Genomic DNA, 24,770 nt, shown 5'->3' with positions numbered 1-24,770 from the left:
CGACAGGCTGTGAGCAAGCGATTTGGTGGTATTCTTTCTTTACTGGGTCGCCACCATGCTTTATGCTATGTTACTTCGATGCAGACAAGAAACATGGTTTACGTGAAATGTTACATACACAGCTGGACGAGATGGAAATGGACGCAGTGACAGTGCGCACCGAGGAAGAGAGGCCACGGACAGAGCTGAAACGTTACTGTTTGACATGTATGATGAAATCCTGGTTGAGAATGAAACGACTGAACAATGAAACAGCACAGCAAGTGAAAGAAGTAGGTTTTGATTATGTTTTACTGGTAATGGTGACACATGTAAATGCCAACAAAATCTCTTTTTGGTGTGTGTGTAACATTTATTTAACTAGGCAAGTCAGTTAAGAACAAATTCTTATTTACAATGACTGCCTACCCCGGCCAAACCCAGACGACGCTGGGCCAATTGTGCACCGCCCTATGGGACTCCCAATCACGGCCGGATGTGATACAGCCTGGATTCGAACCAGGGACTGTATAGATGCCTCTTGCGCTGAGATGCAGTGCCTTAGACCGCTGTATCCATGTGTGTGTGTGTGTGTGTGTGTGTGTGTTAACTATTTAACTGTACTAGAATGCTTAAAAGGCCGCTAAAATTAAAAATATTGGTTATCGTATCGTTTGTTTTTGGCAAGGAAAATATTGGATTTCTGTATCGGCCAAAAATATAGGTGCATCACTAGTGTGGAGTGCAGTTTATACATTTGAGATGAATACTGCTAGATACGGAAACATTATCAAAGTGGCTAGTGATCCATTTCTAAAGGTGGCCAGTGGTTCCTAATCTATGTCTATAGGCAGCCGCCTCTGATGTGCTAGTGATGGCTGTTTAGCAGTCTGATGGCCTTGAGATAGAAGCTGTTTCTTATTCTCTCGGTCCCAGCTTTGATGCACCTGTACTGACCTCGCCTTCTGGATGATAGCGGGGTGAACAGGCAGTGGCTCGGGTGGTTGTTGTCCTTGATGATCTTTTTGGCCTTCCTATGGCATCGGGTGCTGTAGGTATTCCGGAGGGTGGGACGTTTGCCCCCGGTAATGCGTTGGGCAGACCACACCACCCTCTGGAGAGCTTTGCGGTTGTGGCCGGTGCAGTTGCCGTACCAGGCGGTGATACAGCCCAACAGGATGCTCTCAATTGTGCATCTGTAAAAGTTTGTGAGGGTTGTAGGTGTTAAGTCAAATTTCTTTAGCCTCCTGAGGTTGAAGAGGCGCTGTTGCACCTTCTTCACCACACTGTCTGTGTGGGTGGACCATTTCAGTTTGTCAGTGTTTTGTATACCGAGGAACTTGAAGCTTTCCACCTTCTCCACTGCGGTCCCATCGATGTGGATAGGGGGGTGCTCCCTCTGCTGTTTCCTGAAGTCCACGATCATCTCCTTAGTTTTGTTGACGTTGAGTGAGAAGTTATTTTCCTGGCACCAGACTCCCAGAGCCCTCACCTCCTCCCTGTAGGCTGTCTCATCATTGTTGGTAATTAAGCCTACTACTGATGTGTCATCTGCTAACATGATGATTCAGTTGGAGGCGTGCTTGGCCTCACAGTCATGGGTGAACAAGGCGTACAGGAGGGAGCACGAGTGTTGAGGATCAGTGAAGAGAAGGTGTTGTTTCCTACCGTAAACACCTGGGGGCAACCCGTCAGGAAGTCCAGGACCCAGTTGCACAGGGCGGGGTTCAGACTAGAGGTCGACCGATTTGTGATTTTTCACCGCCGATACCGATTATTGGATGACCAAAAAAAGCCGATACCGATTAATCGGCCTATTTATTTATTTGTTTGTTTGTAATAATGACAATTACAACAATACTGAATGAACACTTATTTGAACTTAATATAATACATCAATAAAGTCAATTTAGCCTCAAATAAATAATGAAACGTGTTCAATTTGGTTTAAATAATGCAAAAACAAAGTGTTGGAGAAGAAAAAGTGCATTATGTGCCATGTAAGAAAGGTAACGTGTAAGTTCCTTGCTCAGAACATGAGAACATATGAAAGCTGGTGGTTCCTTTTAACATGAGTCTTCAATATTCCCAAGTAAGAAGTTTTAGGTTGTAGTTATTATAGGAATTATAGGACTATTTCTCTCTAATCGATTTGTATTTCATATACCTTTTGACTATTGGATGTTCTTATAGGCACTTTAGTATTGCCAGTGTAACAGTATAGCTTCTGTCCCTCTCCTCGCTCCTACCTGGGCTCAAACCAGGAACACATCGACAACAGCCACCCTCGAAGCAGCGTTACCCATGCAGAGCAAGGGGAACAACTACCGTAATTTCCGGACTATAAGCCGCAACTTTTTTCCCACACTTTGAACCTCGCGGCTTAAACAATGACGCAGCTAATATATGGATTTTTCCCGCTTTCAATAAAACATTTTTTTTTTAAAAACACATTCTGTGACGTGCTCAGTTTTTTGGCGGCATGAAGCTTTCGTTAACCCGTTCGGCAATTTCATTGGTCTAAGGTCAAACAACTTTTTTGTTTACTGTTTAGATTAAATCGAGCGCTCTCAAACTTACTATCATTCTGATTACGGTAGTCATTTTGTCACCCTCATCATGGCAAAGACACGGAGAAATGCATATGATGCAGCTTTCAAGTTGAAGGCGATTGATCTGGCTGTTGGAAAAGGAAATAGAGCTGCTGCACGGGAGCTTGGTCTTAATGAGTCGATGATAAGACATTGGAAACAGCAGCGTGAGGAATTGACTCAGTGCAAAAAGACAAATAAAGCTTTCAAAGAGAAGAAAAGCAAATGGCCCGAACTATAAAATGAGCTCTAAGACTGGGTCAACACACAGAGAGCAGACGGCCGAGGTGTTTCAACTGTGCAGATCCGACTGAAAGCCAAAACAATCGCCACCGCAATGAAGTTGGAGGATTTTAGAGGTGGACCATCGTGGTGTCTCAGATTTATGACACGTAAAGGCCTGTCCATCAGGGTACAGACGAGTCTGTGTCAGCAGCTCCCTCCCGACTACGAGGAAAAAGTTTCAAACTTCCGCAAATTCACTGATGCAAAGATAGCGGAGCATTCCATTGGCCCGCACGACATCATAAATATGGATGAGGTTCCTCTGACGTTTGACCTGCCTCTCACTGACTGTCAACAGGAAAGGCGAATCATCCGTCACGCTGAAAACTGGGCATGAAAAAACGCACTTCACCTGTGTTCTGAGCTGCACGGCATCGGGAGAAAATCTTCCACCGATGGTGATTTTTAAACGCACGACAATGCGAAAAGAAACATTTCCGAGAGGAATTGTTGTGAAAGTCAACAAGAAAGGATGGATGACGGAAAGCCTAATGCATGAATGGCATACGGAGTGTTACGGCAAGCGACCGGGAGGATTCTTTCACAGGAACAAGGCATTGCTCGTTTTGGACAGCATGAGGGCCCACATAACAGATTCGGTGAAAGAAGTCATCAAGAGGACAAACTCAATTCCAGCTGTGATTCCTGGGGGCACAACATTCATTTGTTTCAATGTACCGGTAGGCACCTGCGGCTTATAGACATGTGCGGCTTATTTATGTTCAAAATAATATATTTTTTTAAATTCAGTGGGTGCAGCTTATATTCAGGTGCGCTCAATAGTCCGTAAATTACAGTACTCAAAGTCTCAGAGTGCGTGACATTTGAAACGCTATTAGCGCGCACCCCGCTAACTAGCTAGCCATTTCACATCGGTTACACCAGCCTAATCTTGGGAGTTGATAGGCTTGAAGTCATAAACAGCTCAATGCATTGCGAAGGGCTGCTGGCAAAACGCACAAAAGTGCTATTTTGAATGAATGCTTACGAGCCTGCTGCTGCCTACCATCGCTCAGTCAGACTGCTCTATCAAATCAATAACACACAGAAATACGAGCCTTTGGTCATTAATATGGTCGAATCCGGAAACTATCACGTTTATTCTTTCAGTGAAATATGGAACCGTTCCGTATTTTACCTAACGGGTGGCATCCATAAGTCTAAATGTTCCTGTTACATTGCACAACCTCCAATGTTATGTCATAATTACGTAAAATTCTGGCAAATTAGTTCGCAACGAGCTAGGCGGCCCAAACTGTTGCATATACCCTGATTCTGCGTGCAAGGAACGCTGGAGAACTGACACAATTTCACCTGGTTAATATTGCCTGCTAACCTGGATATCTTTTAGCTAAATATGCAGGTTTAAAAATATATACTTCTGTGTATTGATTTTAAGGCATTGATGTTTATGGTTAGGTACAGTCGTGCAATGATTGAGCTTTTTTTCGCAAATGCGCTTTTGTTAAATCATCCCCCGTTTGGCAAAGTCGGCTGTCTTTGTTAGGAAGAAATAGTCTTCACAGTTCGCAACGAGCCAGGCGGCCCAAACTGCTGCATATACCCTGACTCTGTTTGCAAGAGAAGTGACACATTTTCCCTAGTTAAAAGAAATTCATGTTAGCAGGCAATATTAACTAAATATGCAGGTTTAAAAATATATACTTGTGTATTGATTTTAAGAAAGGCATTGATGTTTATGGTTAGGTACACATCGGAGCAAAGACAGTCCTTTTTCGCGAATGCGCACCACATCGATTATATGCAATGCAGGACTGGCTAGATAAACTAGCAATATGATGACCATGAGTAGTTAACTAGTGATTATGATTGATTGATTGTTTTTTATAAGATAAGTTTAATGCTAGCTAGCAACTTACCTTGGCTTCTTACTGCATTCGCGTAACAGGCAGGCTCCTCGTGGAGTGCAACGTAAAGCAGGTGGTTAGAGAGTTGGACTAGTTAACCATAAGGTTGCATCCCCAACCTGACAAGGTAAAAATCTGTCGTTCTGCCCCTGAACAAAGCAGTTAACCCACCGTTCCTAGGCCGTCATTGAAAATAAGAATAAAGGTCAAAAGGTCAAAAAATATATATTTTAAAATCGGCAAATCGGTGGCCAAAAATACCGATTACCGATTGTTATGAAAACTTGAAATCGGCCCTAATTAATCGGCCATTCCGATTAATCGGTCAACCTCTAGTTCAGACCCAGGGCCTCGAGCTTGATGATGAGCTAGGAGGGTACTATGGTGTTGAATGCTGAGCTATTGTCAATGAACAGCATTCTTACAATGAACAATATTCTTACATGCCTTTTGTCCAAATGGGACAGGGCAGTGTGCAGTGTGGTGGCGTTTGATTGGACATGATTTGGAAAGGCACACACCTGTCTATATAAGGTCCCACAGTTGACAATGCATGTCAGAGGAAAAATCAAGCTATGAGGTCGAAGGAATTGTCTGTTGAGCTCCGAGACATGATTGTGTCGAGGCACAGATCTGGGGAAGGGTACCAAAACATTTCTTCTGCATTGAAGGTCCCCAAGAACACAGTGGCCTCCATCATTCTTAAATGAAAGAAGTTTGGAACCACCAAGACTCTTCTTAAAGCTGGCCAAACTGAGCAATCGGGGGAGAAGGGCTTTGGGGGATGTTTTTCAGCGGCAGGAACTGGGAGACTAGTCAGGATCAAGGAAAAGATGAACGGAGCCAAGTACACAGAGTTCCTTGATGAAAACCTGCTCCAGAGCATTCAGGACCTCAGACTGGGGCGAAGGTTCACCTTCCAACAGGACAACGACCATAAGCACACAGCCAAGAAAACACAGGAGTGGCTTCGGGACAAGTCTCTGAATGTCCTTGAGTGGTCCAGCTAGAGCCCGGACTTGAACCCGATCTAACATCTCTGGAGAGACCTGAAAATAGCTGTGCAGCGACGGTCCCCATCCAACCTGACAGAGCTTGAGAGGATCTGCAGAGAAGAATGGGAGAAACTCTCCAAATACAGTTGTGTCAAGCTTGTAGTGACATACCCAAGAAGACCCGAGGCTGTAATCACTGCCAAAGGTGCTTCAACAAAGTACTGAGTAAAGGGTCTGAATACTTATGTAAATGTGATATTTCAGTAAAAAAAAAAAAAAAGTTTTTACTTTGTCATTATGGGGTGTTGTGTGTAGATTGTGGAGGGGAAAAAAACTATTTAATCAATTTTTAAATAAGGCTGTAATGTAACAAAATGTGGAAAAAGTCAATGGGTCTGAGTACTTTATGAATACACTGTACCTGTTGTTCATATGGAGAACTCATCTTTGTTTTTTGTATTGTTTTATGTTTTGTAAATGTATTTTCATCTCTACTTATATTTCAGGAAGTTGAGCGTGAAATCTCCTTTCGGACAGAATGTGGCCTGTACTACTCGTACTATAAACAGATGTTGAGAGCTCCCTCCATACAGCAAGGTATGGTACAATGACAGTTACTCACAGTAGATATAGGCTAGCCCCACCCCTACTCCCACAATCCCCTCAGGTTATTCTACTAGTCATCTCAGGGGAAAGAGCACAGAGGCTTCTGAGAATCATAACCTTTTATGGTCACAAGTGCTCTTTCAGAACTCAATGCCCTGGAAATGAGTCCATTCACTTTTAAAACATTTCCTTCTCTTGTAAACTCTGGACAGTCATATTTTCGCCCTCATTAAATAAATGTATTTTAATTATGCAGCATTTGCCAAAAGAGAGGTCCTTAAATAGCGAGTCAGAGGGCATTGACATACCCCTTCGGTCCACTTGTCTGTCTGGTCGGGTCCCTTCATCATTATGTAATAAGGGAGGTATTTGACCAATGGCTTGTTATGTAACCTTGGTAACAAAGCTAGTTAAAAGGGAGACAATGGAGAGAGGGAAAAAAAAAACTATGGCATTGTAAGTGACCTGTGTCATACTTTATCTTTTTAACAGGACCTCTCAGGTTGGGGTGCTGTTGTATTTATGCATGGATATAGCGCAGTCATTTTTGCCTGGCTCTAATCAAAGGTCTGGAGCGAAACCTCAGATCTTTGTTGCTATTTTTGAGGTACTGTTTGCTCATACCAAACGTAATTCAATAACGCTGTTGCCCAGCAGACTGGAAACATGATCACACTTTGTTTACATGACTCCATCTGCCCAAGTTAACGTGATCTTATCCCGGCATCATAACTCGGCAGAGTTTAATATGAGATCGGAGTGATGCGTCAACGTTTTTTGAAATTGTCACGCAAATGTGGAATTAGTATCTCAGACCCTATAACTCTGGAGAAGTTAGACGGTTTAGTTTGAATTAGTTGCTGTATTACTCTACATACTGAAAGTGGACCAGTCACAGAAAGTTTAAAGTAAGTGTCCGGTGAAAATCTCACTTTTTAAAAGTTAAAGACCGTTAAAAAATAAAATGCTTGCTATTTCCTCATAAAGGATGATGACATCCTCCTGAGGAGGATGAGCTGGCCAATCAGTTGTCTATTCGCATTCATATTTTTAATGACCGGTTTACACCTACACAATAGAGTAGTGAGGAAGAGGAGGAGCTCCGCTGGCCGTTCATGTCTGGAAGTAATTTAGCCATTCATTGTAGCCATTGGCACTCTGTAGTTGCAATTTTCTCTAGTTTTCTCGTGTCAATTAACTTTTTACATTCCTGGATTACTCATTATACTAATAAAGCAGGGAGAGGCTGCCCATTGTCACAGTTCCACGACCAGTCAGAAACATCCAACTTAACCCTATGCCAATGATGCCAGTGGATCTCAAAACTGAACTTGGATCCGTGTTAAGTAGCAATGATATCCTTCGCCACCATTGTCTTACAACACGACAGATCGCTCGAACCAGTCAGTGAAACAAATTCAAGTTTCTTTCCAGCAAATTTCTTACTTACATGATTGTACGTCTAACTAGCAAAGAAGTTTTGAAGTTGAGGGTGCCGTATTTATGAAGTTTGGCAATGAGGACGAGAACTAGTAGCGTAGTTCAGCTAGTTTAGCCAAGGAAAACCCGGGGAAAACGAGCTTGGGGCAGGATATACTGTAAGCTGGGCACCCATGTGCGCTAGGCTAATTCAGGACACAGATTGTAGTTTTTATGCCGTTATACGAGGAAAAAAGTTTTGAACAATTCAGAGACTGAAACGAATACTGGAAACGTTGGACAGTTACTTTAAGAACGAACCTGATTTCTGTCTATATGTGATCAGGTCTTTCAGAGCTCATCAGTGATAATGCCACTGAATCCAAGAGAACCATTAACCTCCTGCGACGCATGAACATCTATCAGGAAGTGTTCCTAGGTGTTCTCTATAGGATTCTACCCATACAGGTAACACAGAGACCACGTCTACTAACAAGGCATTTCAAATAATAATGGAGACGATTGATAAGATGATTGGTCATTATTTCATGTGTGTGTGTGTGTGTGTGTGTGTGTGTGTGTGTGTGTGTGTGTGTGTGTGTGTGTGTGTGTGTGTGTGTGTGTGTGTGTGTGTGTGTGTGTTTCAGGCCTACCTGGAACCAGTGTATTTCTATATCTACACAGTGTTTTCCCTCCAAGCGGTGTACGTCATAGCCCTCTTCATCACCAGCTGGCTGCTCAGTGGTTCCTGGCTAGCAGGGGCTCTCACTGGAGTCTGGTACATCCTCAACAGGTATATATCTCACTATGCACACCCAACTAATGATTCATTGAAAGGCTAAACGTATTGGCCTGGTCCCAGATCTGTTGGTGCTTTTGCCTACTTCATTGTCAAGCTAAACATGACACAAGTCCATAAGGACTTTGCCAGAGAGCAGAAACAGAGACTGGCATACAGTTTATACAATTATAGCTACTGGACAAACTTGATGACCTACTGCAAGCTGTCACAAGTCCAATCCTAAAATGCCCCCTTCGACCCTAAGATCTGAATGGACATTTAAATGGTGGTGGTGTGATTGTGTTCCATGTGTGTGATTGTGTTCCAGAGTGGACACAACGCGGGTGGAGTTCACTATCTCTCTCAGGGAGAACTGGTCCCTGCCCTTCTTCGCTCTCCAGATAGCTGCCATCACTTGCTACCTGAGGCCTCACCTCAAACCCATCCAGCAGGTAGACACTCACCTAGCAGAGGACACCATCATCTCCTCTGTTCTCTAAACACATACAATTAGGCCAGAATGAAGAGAACATCTGTGGAAATAGACAATGAATCACTATCAAATGAACTATCTTACCTTAGAAGTTGTTTTGAGGTCAAGTGGCTGATTTCTAATGGGATCTGTGTTCTTCCGTCCACTCCTTTCCTGTGAGCAGAAGGTGGTGTTGTGGCTGATGTTCCTGGCCACGTTGTGTTTCTGCCTCACCTGGCAGTTTAATCAGTTCATCCTGCTGGTTCAGGCTCTCATCATCTTCACCTTGGACTGTCTGGACCTCATCTCCACAGAACAGGTCTGTGACATAATTCCTCTCTCATCGTGCACATTACCATCACAGCATTCAGCCAAATATATGTTGCATTATTTTGTTCCTGGGCCGAGATTCAATCCGTCACAGATTAAGGAGCTGTGCATGATATTAGAGAGATCACGTTCGCTGTGGATGGCAGCTCTAGCAATCGGGATTGAGGGTTAGAGTTGAGCCGGGATCTGCACATGAAGCTAGGTTCAGGGTTTTGGTTCAAATACAATTTTATTTGTCACATGCGCCAAATACAACAGGCGTAGACTTTTCTGTGAAATGCTTATTTGTGAGGCCTTTCCCTACACTGCAGAGTAATAGTATATTCAAGGAGTCTGGTACCGAGTTAATGTGCAGGGGTACGATGTAATTGAGGTAATATGTACATGTAGATAGCCTAGTCACTTTTACCCATATCAGGATAGATCAAAAAACATAGTAGCAGCAGGGTATGTGAAAGTGTCTGTCTGTGAGTGTGTCGTCAATATGTGTGAGCGTATGTAGTGTGTGTGTGTGTGTGTGTTGGAGTGTCAGTGTACTGTGTGGGTAGAGTCCATTGAGTGCGCATAGAGACAGTGCAAGCGATTCAGTGCCCCCCCCCAAAAAAAGTGTCAATGCAAATAGTCTGAGTAGCCATTTGATTAGCAGCTTTATGACTTGTGGGTAGAAGCTGTTCAGGAGCCTTTTGGTCCTAGACTTGGCGCTCCGGTACCACTTGCCGTGCGGTAGCAAAGAAAACATTCTATGACTTGGGTGGCTGGAGTCTTTGACAATTTTTAGGGCCTTCCACCGCCTGGTACAGAGGTCCTGGATGGCACACAGCTCAGCCCTAGTGATGTACTGGGCCTTAAACACTACCCTCTGTAGCGCGGATGCCAAGCAGTTGCCATACCAGGCGGTGATGCAGCCAGTCGAGATGCTCTTCTGGTGCAGCTATAGAACTTTTTGAGAATCTGAGGGCCCATGCCAAATCTTTGAGGCTAGGGTTACAGTTGAGGTTAGTTTTTGTAGTTTGGGTTGAGGGTTACAGTTGAGCCAGGATGTGGACATGAAGCTAAGGTTAGGGTTGAGGCTATGGTTAGGGTTGAGCCAGGATGTGGACTTTGTAGCTCAGTTGGTAGACCAGGGTGCTCGTAACGCCAGGGGTAGTGGATTCTATTCCCAGGAACACCCATACGTAAAATGTATGCACATATGGCTGTAAGTCGCTTTGGATAAATGGCATATATTATTACCGATTCCTCTCTCCAGGTGACCTGCCTGTACCTAGTCCAGGTAAGCAGCCTGCTGTCCGTGTGGCTGCTGCAGTTCTGTAACTCCATGATCCTGGGCTCTCTGGCTCTCAGCTTCATTGTGGCCGCTCTCTTTGTCAAGCACTTCCAGGTGAGACTAAACACATACTGTATGCTCCTCTTAAAACCCCAGGGATTTGACTGGTTTATTTTAAAGTCTTGATATACAGTAAGTGCAACATCTGTGGTCTTGATATGCTGTTTGTATTTTTGAAAGCGCTTTGTCTTTTTGCCTTGTGTTCCATGGAGAGAGGGCTGAAGACAGGAGGTCTCGCAGCACGGCTGGGAAAACTGCTCCTTCACACCGTCCTCGTCCTTGCACTAACATTCACTATTAATTATTTTGCCAAGGTGAGCCTTGAGACTTGTACTACATCCTCCTCCTCCTGTCACCAGGAATTAATAAGAAATCATCTATGTGTTTTATGGGCTGTGGAGAAGCCAGGAGAAAGGCACACAGGAGTCGGGAGAACATCGTGAAAACATTTACAGTACCAGTCAAAAGTTTGGGCACGCCTTCTCATTCAAGGGTTTTTCTTTATTACTATTTTCTACGTTGTAGAATAATAATGAAGACATCAAAACTATGAAATAACACATTTGGAATCATGTAGTAAACAAAAAAAGTGTTAACAAATCAAAATATATTTCAGATTCTTCAAAGTAGCCACTCTTTGCAACGATGACAGCTATACACACTTTTAACATTCTGTCAACCAGCTTCACCTGGAATGCTTTTCCAACAGTCTTGAAGGACTTCCCACATATGCTAAGCACTTGTTGGCTGCTTTTCCTTCATACTGCGGTCCAACTCATCCCAAACCATCTCAATTGGGTTCAGGTCGGGGGATTGTGGAGGCCAGGTCATCTGATGCAGCACTCCATCACTCTCCTTCTTGGTCAAATGGCCCTTACACAGCCTGGAGGTGTGTTGGGTCATTGTCCTGTTTAAAAATAAATTATAGTCCCTCTAAGCGCAAACCAGATGGGATGGCGTATCACTGCAGAATGCTGTGGTAGCCATACTGGTTAAGTCACTGACAGTGTCACCATCAAAGCACCCCCACACCATCACACTTCCTCCTCCATGCTTCACAGTGGGAACCACACATGCGGAGATCATCCATTCACCTACTCTGCGTCTCACAAAGACACGGTGGTTGGAAACAAAAATCTCACATTTGGACACATCAGACCAAAGGACAGATTTCCACCGGTCTAATGTCCATTGGTCGTGTTTCTTGGTCCAAGCAAGTCTCTTCTTTTTATTGGTGTCCTTTAGTAGTGGTTTCTTTGCAGCAATTCGACCATGAATGCCGATTCACGCAGTCTCCTCTGAACAGTTGATATTGAGATGTGTCTGTTACTTGAACTCTGTGAAGCATTTATTTGGGCTGCAATTTCTGAGGCTGTTAACTCTAATGAACTTATCCTCTGCAGCAGAGGTAACTCTGTCTTCCTTTCCTGTGGCCGTCCTCATGAGAGCCAGTTCCGTCATATTGCTTGATGGTTTTTGCGACTGCACTTGAAGAAACTTTCAAAGTTCTTGAAATGTTCCATATTGACTGACTTTCATGTCTTCAAGTAATGATGGATTGTCGTTTAGTCTTTGCGATGTTCTTGCCATATTATGGACTTGGTCTTTTACTAAATTGGGCTATCTTCTGTATACCCCGCTACCTTGTCACAACACAACTGATTGTCTCAAATGCATTAAGAAGGAAAGAAATTCCCCAAATTAACAAGGCACATCTGTTAATTTAAATGCATTCCAGGTGCATCTGGAATGCATCTCATGAAGCTGGTTGAGAGAATATCAAGAGTGTGCAAAGCTGTCATCAGTGCGAAGGGTGGCTACTTTGAGGAATCTCAAATATAAAATATATTTTGATTTGTTTTAACACTTTTTTGGTTACTTCATGATTCCATATGTGTTATTTAGTGATGCACCGATATGACATTTTCCTTGCCCCCCCAAAAAACGATACCGATAAACGATATTTAAAATTTTAGCGGCCTTTTAAGCATTCTAGTACAGTTAAATAGTTACCTCACACACATGGACACAGCGGTCTAAGGCACTGCATCTCAGTGCAAGAGGCATCACTACAGTCCCTGGTTCTAATCCAGGCTGTATCACATCCGGCTGTGATTGGGAGTCCCATAGGGCGGTTCACAATTGGCCCAGTGTCGCCCGGGTTTGTCCGGGGTAGGCCGCCATTGTAAATAAGAATTTGTTCTTAACTGACTTGCCTATTTAAATAAAGGTTACACACACACCAAAAAGTGATTTTGTTGGCATTTACGTATGTCCCCATTACCAGCAAAACATAATCAAAACCTTCACTATTTCTTTCACTTACTTGCTGTGCTTTTTTGTTGTTCATTTGTACAGTCGTTTCATTCTCAACCAGAATTTCATCATACATGTCAAGCAGTGAAGTTTCAGCTCTGTCTGTCGGTGGCCTCTCTTCCTCGGTGCGCACTGTCACTGTGTCCGCTTCCATCTTGTCCAGTTGTGTATGTAACATTTCACATAAACCCAGTTTCTTGTCTGCGTCGAAGTAGCCGTCCTTGTACCTAGCATAAAGCATGGTGGCGACCCAGTAAAGAAAGAATACCACCAAATCGCTTGCTCACAGCCTGTCGACAGTTTTGTTGAGCAGGAGTTTCAATGCCATGACAGAGGGTATCACGTCTGCTGCAGGCGCAGTTGATGAGCTTATTTCTCTAGTCAGTTGTTCGAATGGAGCTAGCTAATGGGTTCATGTTTCCAAGTTTCAAACATGTTCTCAAATGCCATTGAAATGGCAGCAGCTGTATGACAACTAGCACATTCATGAGCATGCAATATGACTTTCCTCAGTACGAAGTCCTCGACAATCCATTGTGCTGTCAGATTCAGCATGCTCATGGGGCTGATATCGCTGGTCCAAATGTCAGTCGTGAAGCTAATAGCAGTGACGCTATTACTGTGTAACTCCGGTAGGGCAACATCTGAAAAATAACGCACTTGGTAACATTAGTGTGAAAGCCAACATCACCCAGGACAGAGAACGGTTGATTGTCAAGGGCAATGAATTCCATTATCTTGCCGTTAATGGATTTCTCCTTTTGAGTTGTCTCGCTGAAATGTTCTTACTCTTTCAAATGACTGCTCGACTTGTTGACTGCTCGATCCACAAGGCAGACATTGTGGGCTAGGTCAGGAATGCTGTGTTGAACGTGTAGCGCAAAGTTTTACGTGGCGTCATTACGTCATGTACCGACATTATATAGGTATGCACGTCAGCTTTGACATCAGTTTTGCACATCGGCGTTAAAATAGGCATTGGGCCGATGTTGGAATTTTTAGCTAATATCGTCCGATTTCGATATCTTCACTGGTATATCGTGCATCCCTGGTGTTTTTTTTGTTGTAGTTTTGATGTCTTCACTGTTATTCTACAATGTAGAAAATAGTAAAAACAAAGAAAAACCCTTGAATGAGAAGGTGTCCAAACTTTTGACTGGTACTGTATTTCCAGCTGTTTCAGAATACAGCATGTAACTGAAACTTACATGGGAATAACTATGTGTCTGTCATGTACATTATGTTAACTTGCATCTAAGGAATGTTGTTTTTAAAGGTCTGGCTGTTTCATGTTGACTCAGACATGCATAACCTGACCTTATCTCTTTTGCTTGTGTATCTTCGTGTTTGTACAGCAAGCGTTGCAGCTCCGATCTGATGAACACATCTTTAAATTCATAAAGTCCAAATTTGGCTTGGGGCCTACCAGGTAGAATACACTGACTTCCTTCATCATGTTTAAATTATTCACTAATTGACACTTACCTAGTGTAGAATCCTGAGATGATAAAACCCCTTTCATTGATCGCATATTAAATAGAATTTATACACGCAGAGGAAATGTGCTGTGGTATTTCAGATTAAGTATCCAGCAAACTGAGGGAAACAACTGATATGTCAATTCTCAAAGCCACAGTGTAACAAGAGCTTGCCAACATATCTCTCTTTCTGTGTCTCTCTTTGTGTCTCTCTTTGTGTCTCTCTCGCTCTCTCGCTCTCTGTCACTCTGTCACTCTGTCACTCTGTCTCTCTCTCTCTGTGTGTGTCTCTCTCTCTGTCTCTCTCTCTCTCTGTGTGTGTCTCTCGCTCTCTCTCTTTCTGTCTCTGTGTGTGTCTTTCTTTCTTTCTCTCTCTCTCTCTCTCTCTCTCTCTCTCTCTCTCTCTCTCTCAGAGATTTCGATGCCAGTCTTTACCTGTGTGAGGAAGCCTTTGGGCTGCTTCCCTTGGACACGTTTGACCGCTTGGCTGGCACTCTGCTGGCATACCCTTACCTCATCACCCTGATTGTGCTCCTGGTGATGCTGGCGCTGTTAACACTGGCCAACCTCTGGTAAGGTGGATTTCCTCCTGTAGCTGTGGACTGAGAATGACATTCGGAACAACCCACACATGGTTGCCATGCCCCGGACATAACGGGTCCCTGGCTTCCAAGCACTCTCAGCCTTAATCCCATATGGATATTGCAGTACTTATCCACATTTTGTTGTTGTCATTTATTTTCTTCATTCTGTTTCCTTAAATTCCTTCACCATCTGTCATGCTGAGGCCTGTCTTATCTGGCAAAACACTGAGATAGAGTACAGTTCAAGAGGATGCTTGTTGGTAACCCACACATTTATCACATAATAATCATTTTTCATTCGTAATTAATTATTTATTCTTCTTAATAATTGGTAAAGAGGCTCTCCTTTTTGTATTTGTAGGAGACACCGTAGGAGTCTTTGCACATCATTTTGATTTAGCCACTCATATGCCACTGCTGTCAGTTTCATTATTCTCTAGCTGTGTGGAGACCTAATACAACATAGAGGTAGTGGATGGCAGGCAGCATCACAACAATCCTCTGAGTCCTCTCCCTAAGGCCCTGTAAATATCTGAGCATGTCATGTCTCACTGTGTTGTTCCTTCCCTGTTTGATGAGAGAGAGAGAGAGAGAGAATCCTGCTACTATCCTTTTTTTGTTGTCCTGTTCTCATTCCAGTTATCAGAACCCAGTCTGGACCCCCAGGCACTCAACCCTCCCACAAACTAATCATTACAGGCTCATTTCAGATACACCAGTTAACCTTTTGGAGGAGAGCGAAAGACAAACTGAAGAATCTGCCTAATGTCTCCAGCCCTCTCGCCTTTTTTTTTATGTATTATGCGTCAATGTTTTTCCTGTTCTCAGTGATTCTTCAGCGGTCGGGCGGCCGCTGAAAGGCCGGTTCGAGGAGAGGCCGATTTGTATGCGGGCAGATGTCGCCTACAATCTGTTACACACCGTCTTCTTCGGCCTCCTGGCACTCAGCACCATGAGGTGAGCTCCGCTGCTTGTTCAAGAGGATATCTCTCCCGACAGGTCTGGAATTTTGCTGAATATACAACATCTACTCTCTCTCGCTCTCTCTCTTTCTCTCTTTCTCTCTTTCTCTCTTTCTCTCTTTCTCTCTCTCTCTCTCTCTCTCTCTCTCTCTCTCTCTCTCTCTCTCTCTCTCTCTCTCTCTCTCTCTCTCTCTCTCTCCTTCGTTCTGTTTAATCTACCCATCTGTCCTCCGTCTGAGTGGGCCTGCCCCCTTTCATTAGATTTTTTTTTTCTTCTCCGTTTCTCTCGCTCTCTCTCCGAACCGCTCTCTCCTTATCTTGCCAAACGTTTTGATCATCACTCCATTTCCAATTTGTGATGTTTATTTTTGCTGCCTCATAATATAAGGAGAACGCTGCAGATAATATCCTCATAATGCAAAGTACATTTTGCAAAGGTAAGAAAGAAAAAAAAACAAGTTGAAATAAGGTTGTTCCGATCTTTTAAATACACTGTTCCTCTCCTCTCTCCAGAATGAAATATCTGTGGACTGGCCATATGTGTGCCTTTGCTGCCTATGGCGTGTGTGGCAAGGAGCTGTGGTCCCTCTGCCTAAACATGATCCACTGTAACACTAAAACAAAGGTAAAGACAACAGCTCAGATCCTTAAGGTTTCTTTTAACAGAAGAATGAGCACAGTACCTGTTAGCAGCTTCTGCATTCCACCATGACATGGTCCCAGCCCTACACTGAGGCAATAGGAACACATTGAAATGGTAGCTTGCTTGTACTGTGCTGAACAGTTACAACCGTATCCAGTAGGTGGCAGTATGGTAACAACCAATTTACACCAAGATGTCTGTGGAGAGAAACTAAATGTCACAACAGATTGTAATGTTCACCCTGGTTATTTTTTTCTCTTATTTTGCAGCTGAGGCTGATCAGGTACACGGTTCCACTTGCCATTCTGGGATTTCTATATTACAAGGTGAGACATTTGCCTTGCTGTTTCATCACAATTTGCAGTACAATATTTTCTCACCCACAGAAATTGCAGTAAATGTGAACTGATATGGAGTTAAAAATGGAAGCAGCTACCGGCTGGTGGCTAGTGTGTTAAGGACTTTGGCTCTCTCCTCCTCTCCTCTATCAACAGTACAGAGGAATTGGCAGTCATTGGGATGTGTGAATGCATGTGTGATTTATATGAAAGTGATTATTGTGAGATGATGTGTTTCTGTGGAGTTTGGTTATTTCAAGTGTTTTTCTCCATGCTGTTTCTCTATAGTTCTGGCCCAAACTGATGACGGAAGTATCAGAACTGAGAGAATTCTACGACCCTGACACTGTTGAGCTGATGACCTGGATTAGGTAAAATCCGATGTATTTCTACTTTAATCTAAGCACATACGCACACATACATTTGAAGTCGGAAGTTTACATACACTTAGGTTGGAGTCATTAAAACTTGTTTTTCAACCAATCCACAAATTTATTTTTAACACTATAGTTTTGGCAAGTTGGTTAGGACATCTATTTGTGCATGACACAAGTAATTTTTCCAACAATTGTTACCAGACAGATTATTTCACTTATAATTCACTGTATCACAATTCCAGTGGGTCAGAAGTTTACATACACAAAGTTGACTATGCCTTTAAACAGCTTGGAAAATTCCAGAAAATTATGTTATGGCTTTAGAAGCTTCTGATGATAGGCTAATTGACATCATTTGAGTCAATTGGAGGTGTACCTGTGGATGTATTTCAAGGCCTACCTTCAAACTCAGTGCCTCTTTGCTTGACATCATGGGAAAATCAAAATAAATCAGCCAAGACCTCAGAAAAAAATTGTAGACCTCCACAAGTCTGGTTCATCCTTGGGAGCAATTTCCAAATGCCTGAAGCTACCACGTTCATCTGTACAAACAATAGTACGCAAGTATTAACACCATGGGACCACGCAGCCGTCCGTCATACCGCTCGGTAAGGAGACGCGTTCTCTCTCCTAGAGATGAACGTACTTTGGTGCGAAAAGTGTAAATCAATCCCAGAACAACAGCAAAGGACCTTGTGAAGATGCTGGAGGAAACAGGTACAAAAGTATCTATATCCGCAGTAAAATGAGTCCCATATCGTCATAACCTGAAAGGCCGCTCTGCAAGGAAGAAGCCACTGCTCCAAAACCGCCATAAATAAAAGCCAGATTACGGTTTGCAACTGCACATGGGGACAAAGATTGTACTTTTTTGAGAGATGTCCTCTGTTCTGATTAAACAAAAATATAACTTTTTGGCCATAATGACCATCGTTATGTTTGGAGGAAAAGGTTGCAAGCCAAAGAACACCATTCCAACCGTGAAGCACGGGGGTGGCAGCATCATGTTGTGGGGGTGCTTTGCTGCAGGAGGGACTGGTGCACTTCACAAAATAGATGGCATCATGAGGGAGGAAAACTGTGGATATATTGAAGCAACATCTCAAGACATCAGTCAGGAAGTTAAAGCTTGGTTGCAAATGGGTCTTCCAAATGGATGTTGACCCCAACCATACTTCCAAAGTTGTGGCAAAATGGCTTAAGGACAACAAAGTCAAGGTATTGGAGTGGCCATCACAAAGCCCTGTCCTCAATCTTATAGACAATTCGTGGGCAGAACTGAAAAAGCATGTGCGAGCAAGAAGGCCTACAAACCTGACTCACTTACACCAGCTCTGTCAGGAGGAATGGGCCAAAATTCACCCAACTTATTGTGGGAAGCTTGCGGAAGTCTACCCGAAACGTTTGAAAGAAGTTATACAATTTAAAGGCAATGCTACCAAATACTAATTGAGTGTATGTAAACTTCTGACCCACTGGGAATGTGATGAAAGAAATAAAAGCTGAAATAAATCATTCTCTCTACTATTATTCTGACATTTCACATTCTTAAAATAAAGTGGTGATCCTAACTGACCTAAGACAGGGCATTTTTACGAGGATTAAATGTCAGGAATTGTGAAACTGAGTTTAAATGTATTTGGCTAAGGTGTATATAAACTTCCGACTTCAACTGTACATGCACACGTGCGTAGATGTCAAACAAACGCAAATCGGGTTAGCTTTGTTCCACAGATCAAGTTCCACCATCGTTGCCTGTGACTGCATGTGTTTATGTGAAATGTAGATTTGGTGAGCTGTGGCGCATGAATAAGACATGGAGGTCTGGAGAGGACCCAGCTGTTGGCGGCGGTTCAGCCCGATGCCCAGGCCCCTGTGGAAGTGTTTTATCAAGCCAATCAGTCCTGATGTGATCGGAGATGGATGTGAATTTGGCGTGGCTCCTTGGCTCTGAGAGAGACTGACTGGGGAGGACAGACCTTAAAAAGACTCACTCTGTGAAATGACACAGGTTCTCTGCCTCCAGAGGAAATCCAATTTGCTCGGCGGATTAGCGTGTAGCGTTACCTTCACTGGTGCTGGCGCATTAAGCCTCTTTCCATACGCTAATTACATTTAAGATGAAAGAGTTAAGCAGGAATCGTGTTTCATGATACTCGGGCATAGCAAAGCTGCTCTTGTTTGTAAATTATCACAAATTCAGAGCGAATGTGAAAAAAAACAACATAGGAACATGTATTTCTGTCTCATTCACAGTATTTACATGAAGTACTCATTGATTTGTTATGGTAATCTTGCCGGGGAACGTACTCGAACATACCTTCTATCCGTGGGCACTTTTTAAATAGTTACATTGTAGTAAATCTGAAGAACTCAGGAGATTTAATCAGTGCAACAGAGATGTTAAGGAGAGAAGAAGACTGGTTTGCTGACTGTTTCTTTTTCAGTTAAAGAGTCTGTAAGTCTCCCTCCAGCTTCCTCCTGCTAAATGCACATTCAGAAGTCAGTGGTAGCTCGCCATTGTGTATGAAAATGCTTGATAATTTCTCTCGTGACTTTGCTGGCTCCACTCTTGATGGTGCCCTTTTAAGTTGTGCTGGTGTCTTGTCATTACTGTCTTTGACAGCATTGTGAGGCACCATCATCACAGACACCCTCATCATTTAAGCATTGGCTGCTATGCAATTAATTTCCCCTCTTTTGTTCGGTGGTTAATGTTGTCACGCCATCCTTTGATTCTGAAAAGCTGAGTTATTTCAGAATGTTGCCTTGTTTTTGAATAATGAAGACAAATGAAGCTTTTGTTTTCCCAGGGAAACTTCTGTCGCTGCAAGAGCGGCTGTTCAGTACTGGAACAATGAGGACGTTTTCGTGCTGTAAACTGTGGATTTCTTCATGTTTTTGATACGCTCATATCCTCCACTTTCACTCCTTGCTAATTGTCGTTCTGTCAGCTTGATTTTTTTCTCTTCCTTATAATTTGTCGAAATGTGAAGTTTTCACCTTATTATATATACATAGTCTCCAGAGGATCTCAGTAGCAGTAAGTAAAACTCTGCCTATCCTCGTATGAACCACAGTTATTCCCCCCCTCAGGATATTATCAATGAAAAGCTTGTGACTTCGCTCACTGTGAAATTGCATTATAATAACATTTTTGCCAACCCTTCCCTCTCAACCGGTCAGTCAATCAATCATCATCACCCTCCGCTCAGTCTCCGGACTCTGTGGCCGTTGAATTGGCCATTATAGTGGCTGGTTGGTGTAACGGCCGATTTATCTGCGGCGGTCCATCTCTTCTAGCTGGGAGCAGAGCAGATCGGCCAGTCAGATAGGATGAGCAGAGCTGTAGGATCTTAGGATGGACGTGACAGGCCCATCTCTGTTTCGATCTCCGTTTCTGCCGTACCTGAGCTCCCTACAAATCCCAGCCGTTAGCATCTCAGAGCTGTTAGCATCGCCCTCCCTCCCGTGCCCGCCTCTATTGGACTCGTGCTGTGTAGACATTTTACTAGGCTGTCCTCCTCCTTTACTCTCTGATTGGTAGACACTGAAACTTTCCACCCATCTGTTCTCTAGCTCTCTCTGCCCGGCAGCACTACCACTTTAAAGTCTGCATCAACAGGTGTACAATGGTGTTAATTTACTGCATGACATAGTCCCACCTCTGCATGTAGCATAACTAACACACAGGCACATTCATGCATACCAATTTCACGCTTAATCACCATCCGCGTCCTCCTTCCCCAGCTATTAACAGCATTAATATATTTTTATAATGTCAGCGGGGCTTCGGGCGTTTAGGTAGCAGAATATAAATCTGAAATGAAATAGAAATCAGCTGAGGTCTGAGGAATCCCACTTGAATATGCAGTAATTAAACACAAACTCCCACAGAGAGGAGGAAGTGACCCGGAAGAGCAGGTCAGAGGTCAGCCCTATCACCCCATCACACACAGCCCAGGGTGGTTGGCGATTAGCCCCACAAGCTGCTAATGTTCCTAGCGGGGGCGTCCGATCTCTCCCCCCAGAGCCCAGAGGGAGCCAGCGGTCTCAACCTATCCCCCTCTTTTCTGTAATGTGGATTTGAATGGCAAATCAACATGAGGTTTGGGGGAGGAATGGAGGAGCTAATAGCTGCTGTGAAAGAGGCTCTGCTAAGATCTCTTACAGAATTAGTGAGCGATTTGATTTCCTTTTCTAATATAGATAACACAATAACTCCTGCACCAGGGAATAGTAAATTAAACTGAAATAATTTAATTCTACGTGTGTGTGTTTGAGCAAACTACCTTTTTCTAATGCTCTTTTCTGCTGTTCTCGACTGCCTAATTGATTCGTGAAATACCTGAACAACAGCTCGACAGGTGGTTGTCAACCAACTATGCTGCTTGTTTCTGCCTGAAATGACCTGATTCCTCAGTTGTTACCAACAATTACCACCAACATAATTATTACTGGAAATGGTTGCTATGAGTAGAAACGCGCTCTCTCTCCCCACACGAGTGTATCCATGCAATCAGACTTTCCGGGTTGAGGGAGAGTGTACACAGCCCATACTGTAAACAGAAAGATTGTCCTGTCCTCTGTGTTGTGGCTCGTGATTTAAAAAATGTTGCTCGTGATTTTAAAAACGCCCCCCCCCAAAATTGTGTAACCGGTCAGAGGGTGTCTCGGGCATGTGCCGGTGTAGGATGAGTCACTGTGTCGACGAGCGGAGAGATCAGTGTTATGAGGCCAAGGTTGGGCTGTGGCAGTAACAAGGCTCTAGTTAAGAGTACAGCCTCTCTAGGCTGTACTCCTATAACACATTCCACACTGGGCTTTGTCCTTCCTGTGAGTCCTCACTCACCACCTCCTCTAGAACACCTTGAGAAAGATTCCTAGGCGAAAGAAAGATAAACACGGTTTATTTTTCTGATAACTATTTTATGTTCCCAGCAGCCTTACCAGGCTGCCCTTTCCGCTAGCCTTTCCATATCTCTTTGAAGTTGTTCCAGTATTTGTTCTTAAAATAAAAGTGAAAGTCTTCAAAGGTTATCGTAAAAGAACTTGATGGCATTGAGTAAAGGATACCTGCAGTGTGCAAGTACAGATATCAGTGTGGTGCTAGCCTGCTACTGAGTCGTGAGGAAACCAACAAAAAGAAACGCTGTCTCGTTAAATACACAAATACACCGGCTCTACAGCGTGTTAACGTCTTCCACCGCCGTGTAGCATACAGCAGTATACATGCTGATCTCCCAGGAAACACTTCTTCCACCTTGTCTTCCAGCTCAAAGACCCCCAAGACGGCAGTGTTTGCTGGGAGCATGCAGCTGCTGGCTGGGATCAAACTGTGCACAGGGAGAGTCCTGACTAACCACCCACACTATGAAGACCGAGCCCTGAGAGAGAGGACCAGACAGGTAAAACAAATCCTTTATCCTTTATCCTACTTTAATACTTAATTAAGTTTATTTTTACACAAGGCCTGACCTGAGAGGAGAGTAATATGGAGACGCCTGTAAATATGCGTCGACCAGGGTTGGGGGTCAATTCCGTTTTAGATTCAGTCCAACCAGGGAATTAAACAGTCCACTTGGAAAAGAAAGGGCTGTGTTCAAGCCATCTCCAGAATTGTAATGGAATTCAGAATGCGTGACCCCACTTGGGTGACGATGCTATCAAGGAGAGGACACCACTTCTGTATACCTGTGATATTAGCATGGAGGGGACGTCAACCGCGACGGGGAAATGGAGTCCCATAAGCCTCAACATGAGAGCGTGCTATCAGTCACTTTTTATATATTTCCTGTCTGGCTGTCCCCTCAGTTTTACAGAAGCGCGCGGCTTTATCAGCCAGACAACGCCGTGTTTTCATCTCACCCAGGGATGGCAAGTAGCGTTTGTCAGATGCGGAGATTAATTGTGGTGGTGTGAACCGTCTCTAAAGCTCGTTAGACAGCGCAGCGCGTGGGGCTAGGTGAGGGGGAGGTGGCCAGACAGCCAGAGAGGAGAGGAGACGGTGCAGGGCTGCTGGATGGTTGGGTACAGAGCGTTCTGCCACTCTCCGGGTGGCGCTGTACAGCGTGTGGTGCTGTGCCGTGTGGGGCTCTTTCAGGCAGAGCTCTGACTAATGAAGCTCTGCAGCTGTGGGTGGTTGGGGGGGGGCTCTGGCTCTGCCTGAGGGACGTGAGCAGAATGTTCCCTCCCCACCACCCTGCTGCGTGTCTGTCTGCCACTCAGCGCCACAGAGGCGTCAGCCCCCAGCACCAGCACGGCCCGCTGTTAACACTCATCGCAAAGTCTCTCCATAGCCCTCTATCAATAAGTCATGCCTGTGTGTGTGTGTCTGAGCCCTGTGTTGTGTTGTCCTCCATGTTTACACGTGTGTGTGTGTGTGTGTGTGTGTGTGTGTGTGTGTGTGTGTGTGTGTGTGTTTTCTTTCCTCCTGGTCGTTTCAGGTATATCAGATCTACGCCCAGCAATCCCCGGAGGAGGTCCACAGGATCCTGCGCGCGGCGGGGGCTGATTTCGTGGTGATGGAGGACAGCGTCTGCTACGAGAGGAGGCATGGCCGGGGCTGCAGGCTCCGAGACCTGCTGGACCTGGCCAACGGACACGTAGGTGTCGTTTCTGTTCTGTCGGGCTTCTGCGACGCCAGCTCATTCACAAATGTATGACTAACCGCGGATGTATGTACACGCGTGAGCGTTTTGATATGTAAGTGTTTGTTTGAACAGGAGGCAGATTGTTTGGTTAAAATATATCTTTTTTGGAGAGAGAAGGAATATTGATTGGACCTCTTCAGTATGAGAGAAAGGGAGTGACGGATAGATTCTTTGGGTGTTTGTGAGATTAGGATGGGGAGGGTTGTTTGTGTGTGTGTGTGTGTGTGTGTGTGTGTGTGTGTGTGTGTGTGTGTGCGCGTTGCATGTGTGCGTTTTGCATTTGCTCCCTATAAATCACATGTTGTCTGTCAGCCTCTGTCACTCACAGACACTTCAAAGTATGATTGCTTTGAAAGGGCTCAATTACAGGCAGCGTTGGGGTCTGGAGATTCATCCTCCTCTGATCTGCGTCTCACCTCTGGTTTGAAAGATGTATTTTCTCTCCTCCCGCTTTTGATGCTAGGAATAAATGAGTCGCTGGTTGTTTGGATTTCTGGAGGCATGCTTGCCTTGCGTAGTCTCATCCTTCCCGAGTGGTGTATGTGGGGTTAGTGATGTTTCACTGCATGTGATCCCCACGTCCACATCACATAGAGATTGGCTCAACTCTTAGAAATCTTTTGGGAGAATAACAAAAACAGAATGTTTTATTTATTTTTTGTTAATTATTCAATACCCTGGATCCGTGTGGTTTGTTTTCCGCAGTTTAACTACAAGTACAAATCAAACTCAAGGCTTCTGTTTACTTCTGACGATACATTATGTC

General features: G+C 44.0%; 1 protein-coding gene across 6 annotated transcripts in view; it reads left to right on the top strand.

Moving 5' to 3' along the window:
* Nucleotides 1-24,770, top strand: part of LOC106587312 (dpy-19 like C-mannosyltransferase 3) — a 41,063-nt gene that overhangs the window by 12,780 nt on the left and 3,513 nt on the right. For 5 of the 6 annotated variants that reach the window (XM_045708229.1, XM_014175576.2, XM_014175577.2 and 2 more), the window contains 15 exons: nucleotides 6,225-6,315; nucleotides 8,090-8,211; nucleotides 8,391-8,536; nucleotides 8,853-8,976; nucleotides 9,181-9,315; nucleotides 10,576-10,707; nucleotides 10,866-10,967; nucleotides 14,325-14,398; nucleotides 14,861-15,019; nucleotides 15,860-15,988; nucleotides 16,507-16,618; nucleotides 16,906-16,962; nucleotides 17,263-17,345; nucleotides 22,627-22,759; nucleotides 23,798-23,956. In XM_045708229.1, the coding sequence (XP_045564185.1) occupies nucleotides 6,225-6,315; nucleotides 8,090-8,211; nucleotides 8,391-8,536; nucleotides 8,853-8,976; nucleotides 9,181-9,315; nucleotides 10,576-10,707; nucleotides 10,866-10,967; nucleotides 14,325-14,398; nucleotides 14,861-15,019; nucleotides 15,860-15,988; nucleotides 16,507-16,618; nucleotides 16,906-16,962; nucleotides 17,263-17,345; nucleotides 22,627-22,759; nucleotides 23,798-23,956 (1,758 nt within the window). The other variant, XM_014175580.2, reaches the window with a different exon arrangement.

The sequence above is a fragment of the Salmo salar genome, chromosome ssa26 (genome assembly GCF_905237065.1).
Source record: "Salmo salar chromosome ssa26, Ssal_v3.1, whole genome shotgun sequence".
Taxonomy (NCBI): domain Eukaryota; kingdom Metazoa; phylum Chordata; class Actinopteri; order Salmoniformes; family Salmonidae; genus Salmo; species Salmo salar.
Note: the sequence above shows the minus strand (reverse complement) of the source record. Positions and strands in the feature narration are given on the sequence as shown.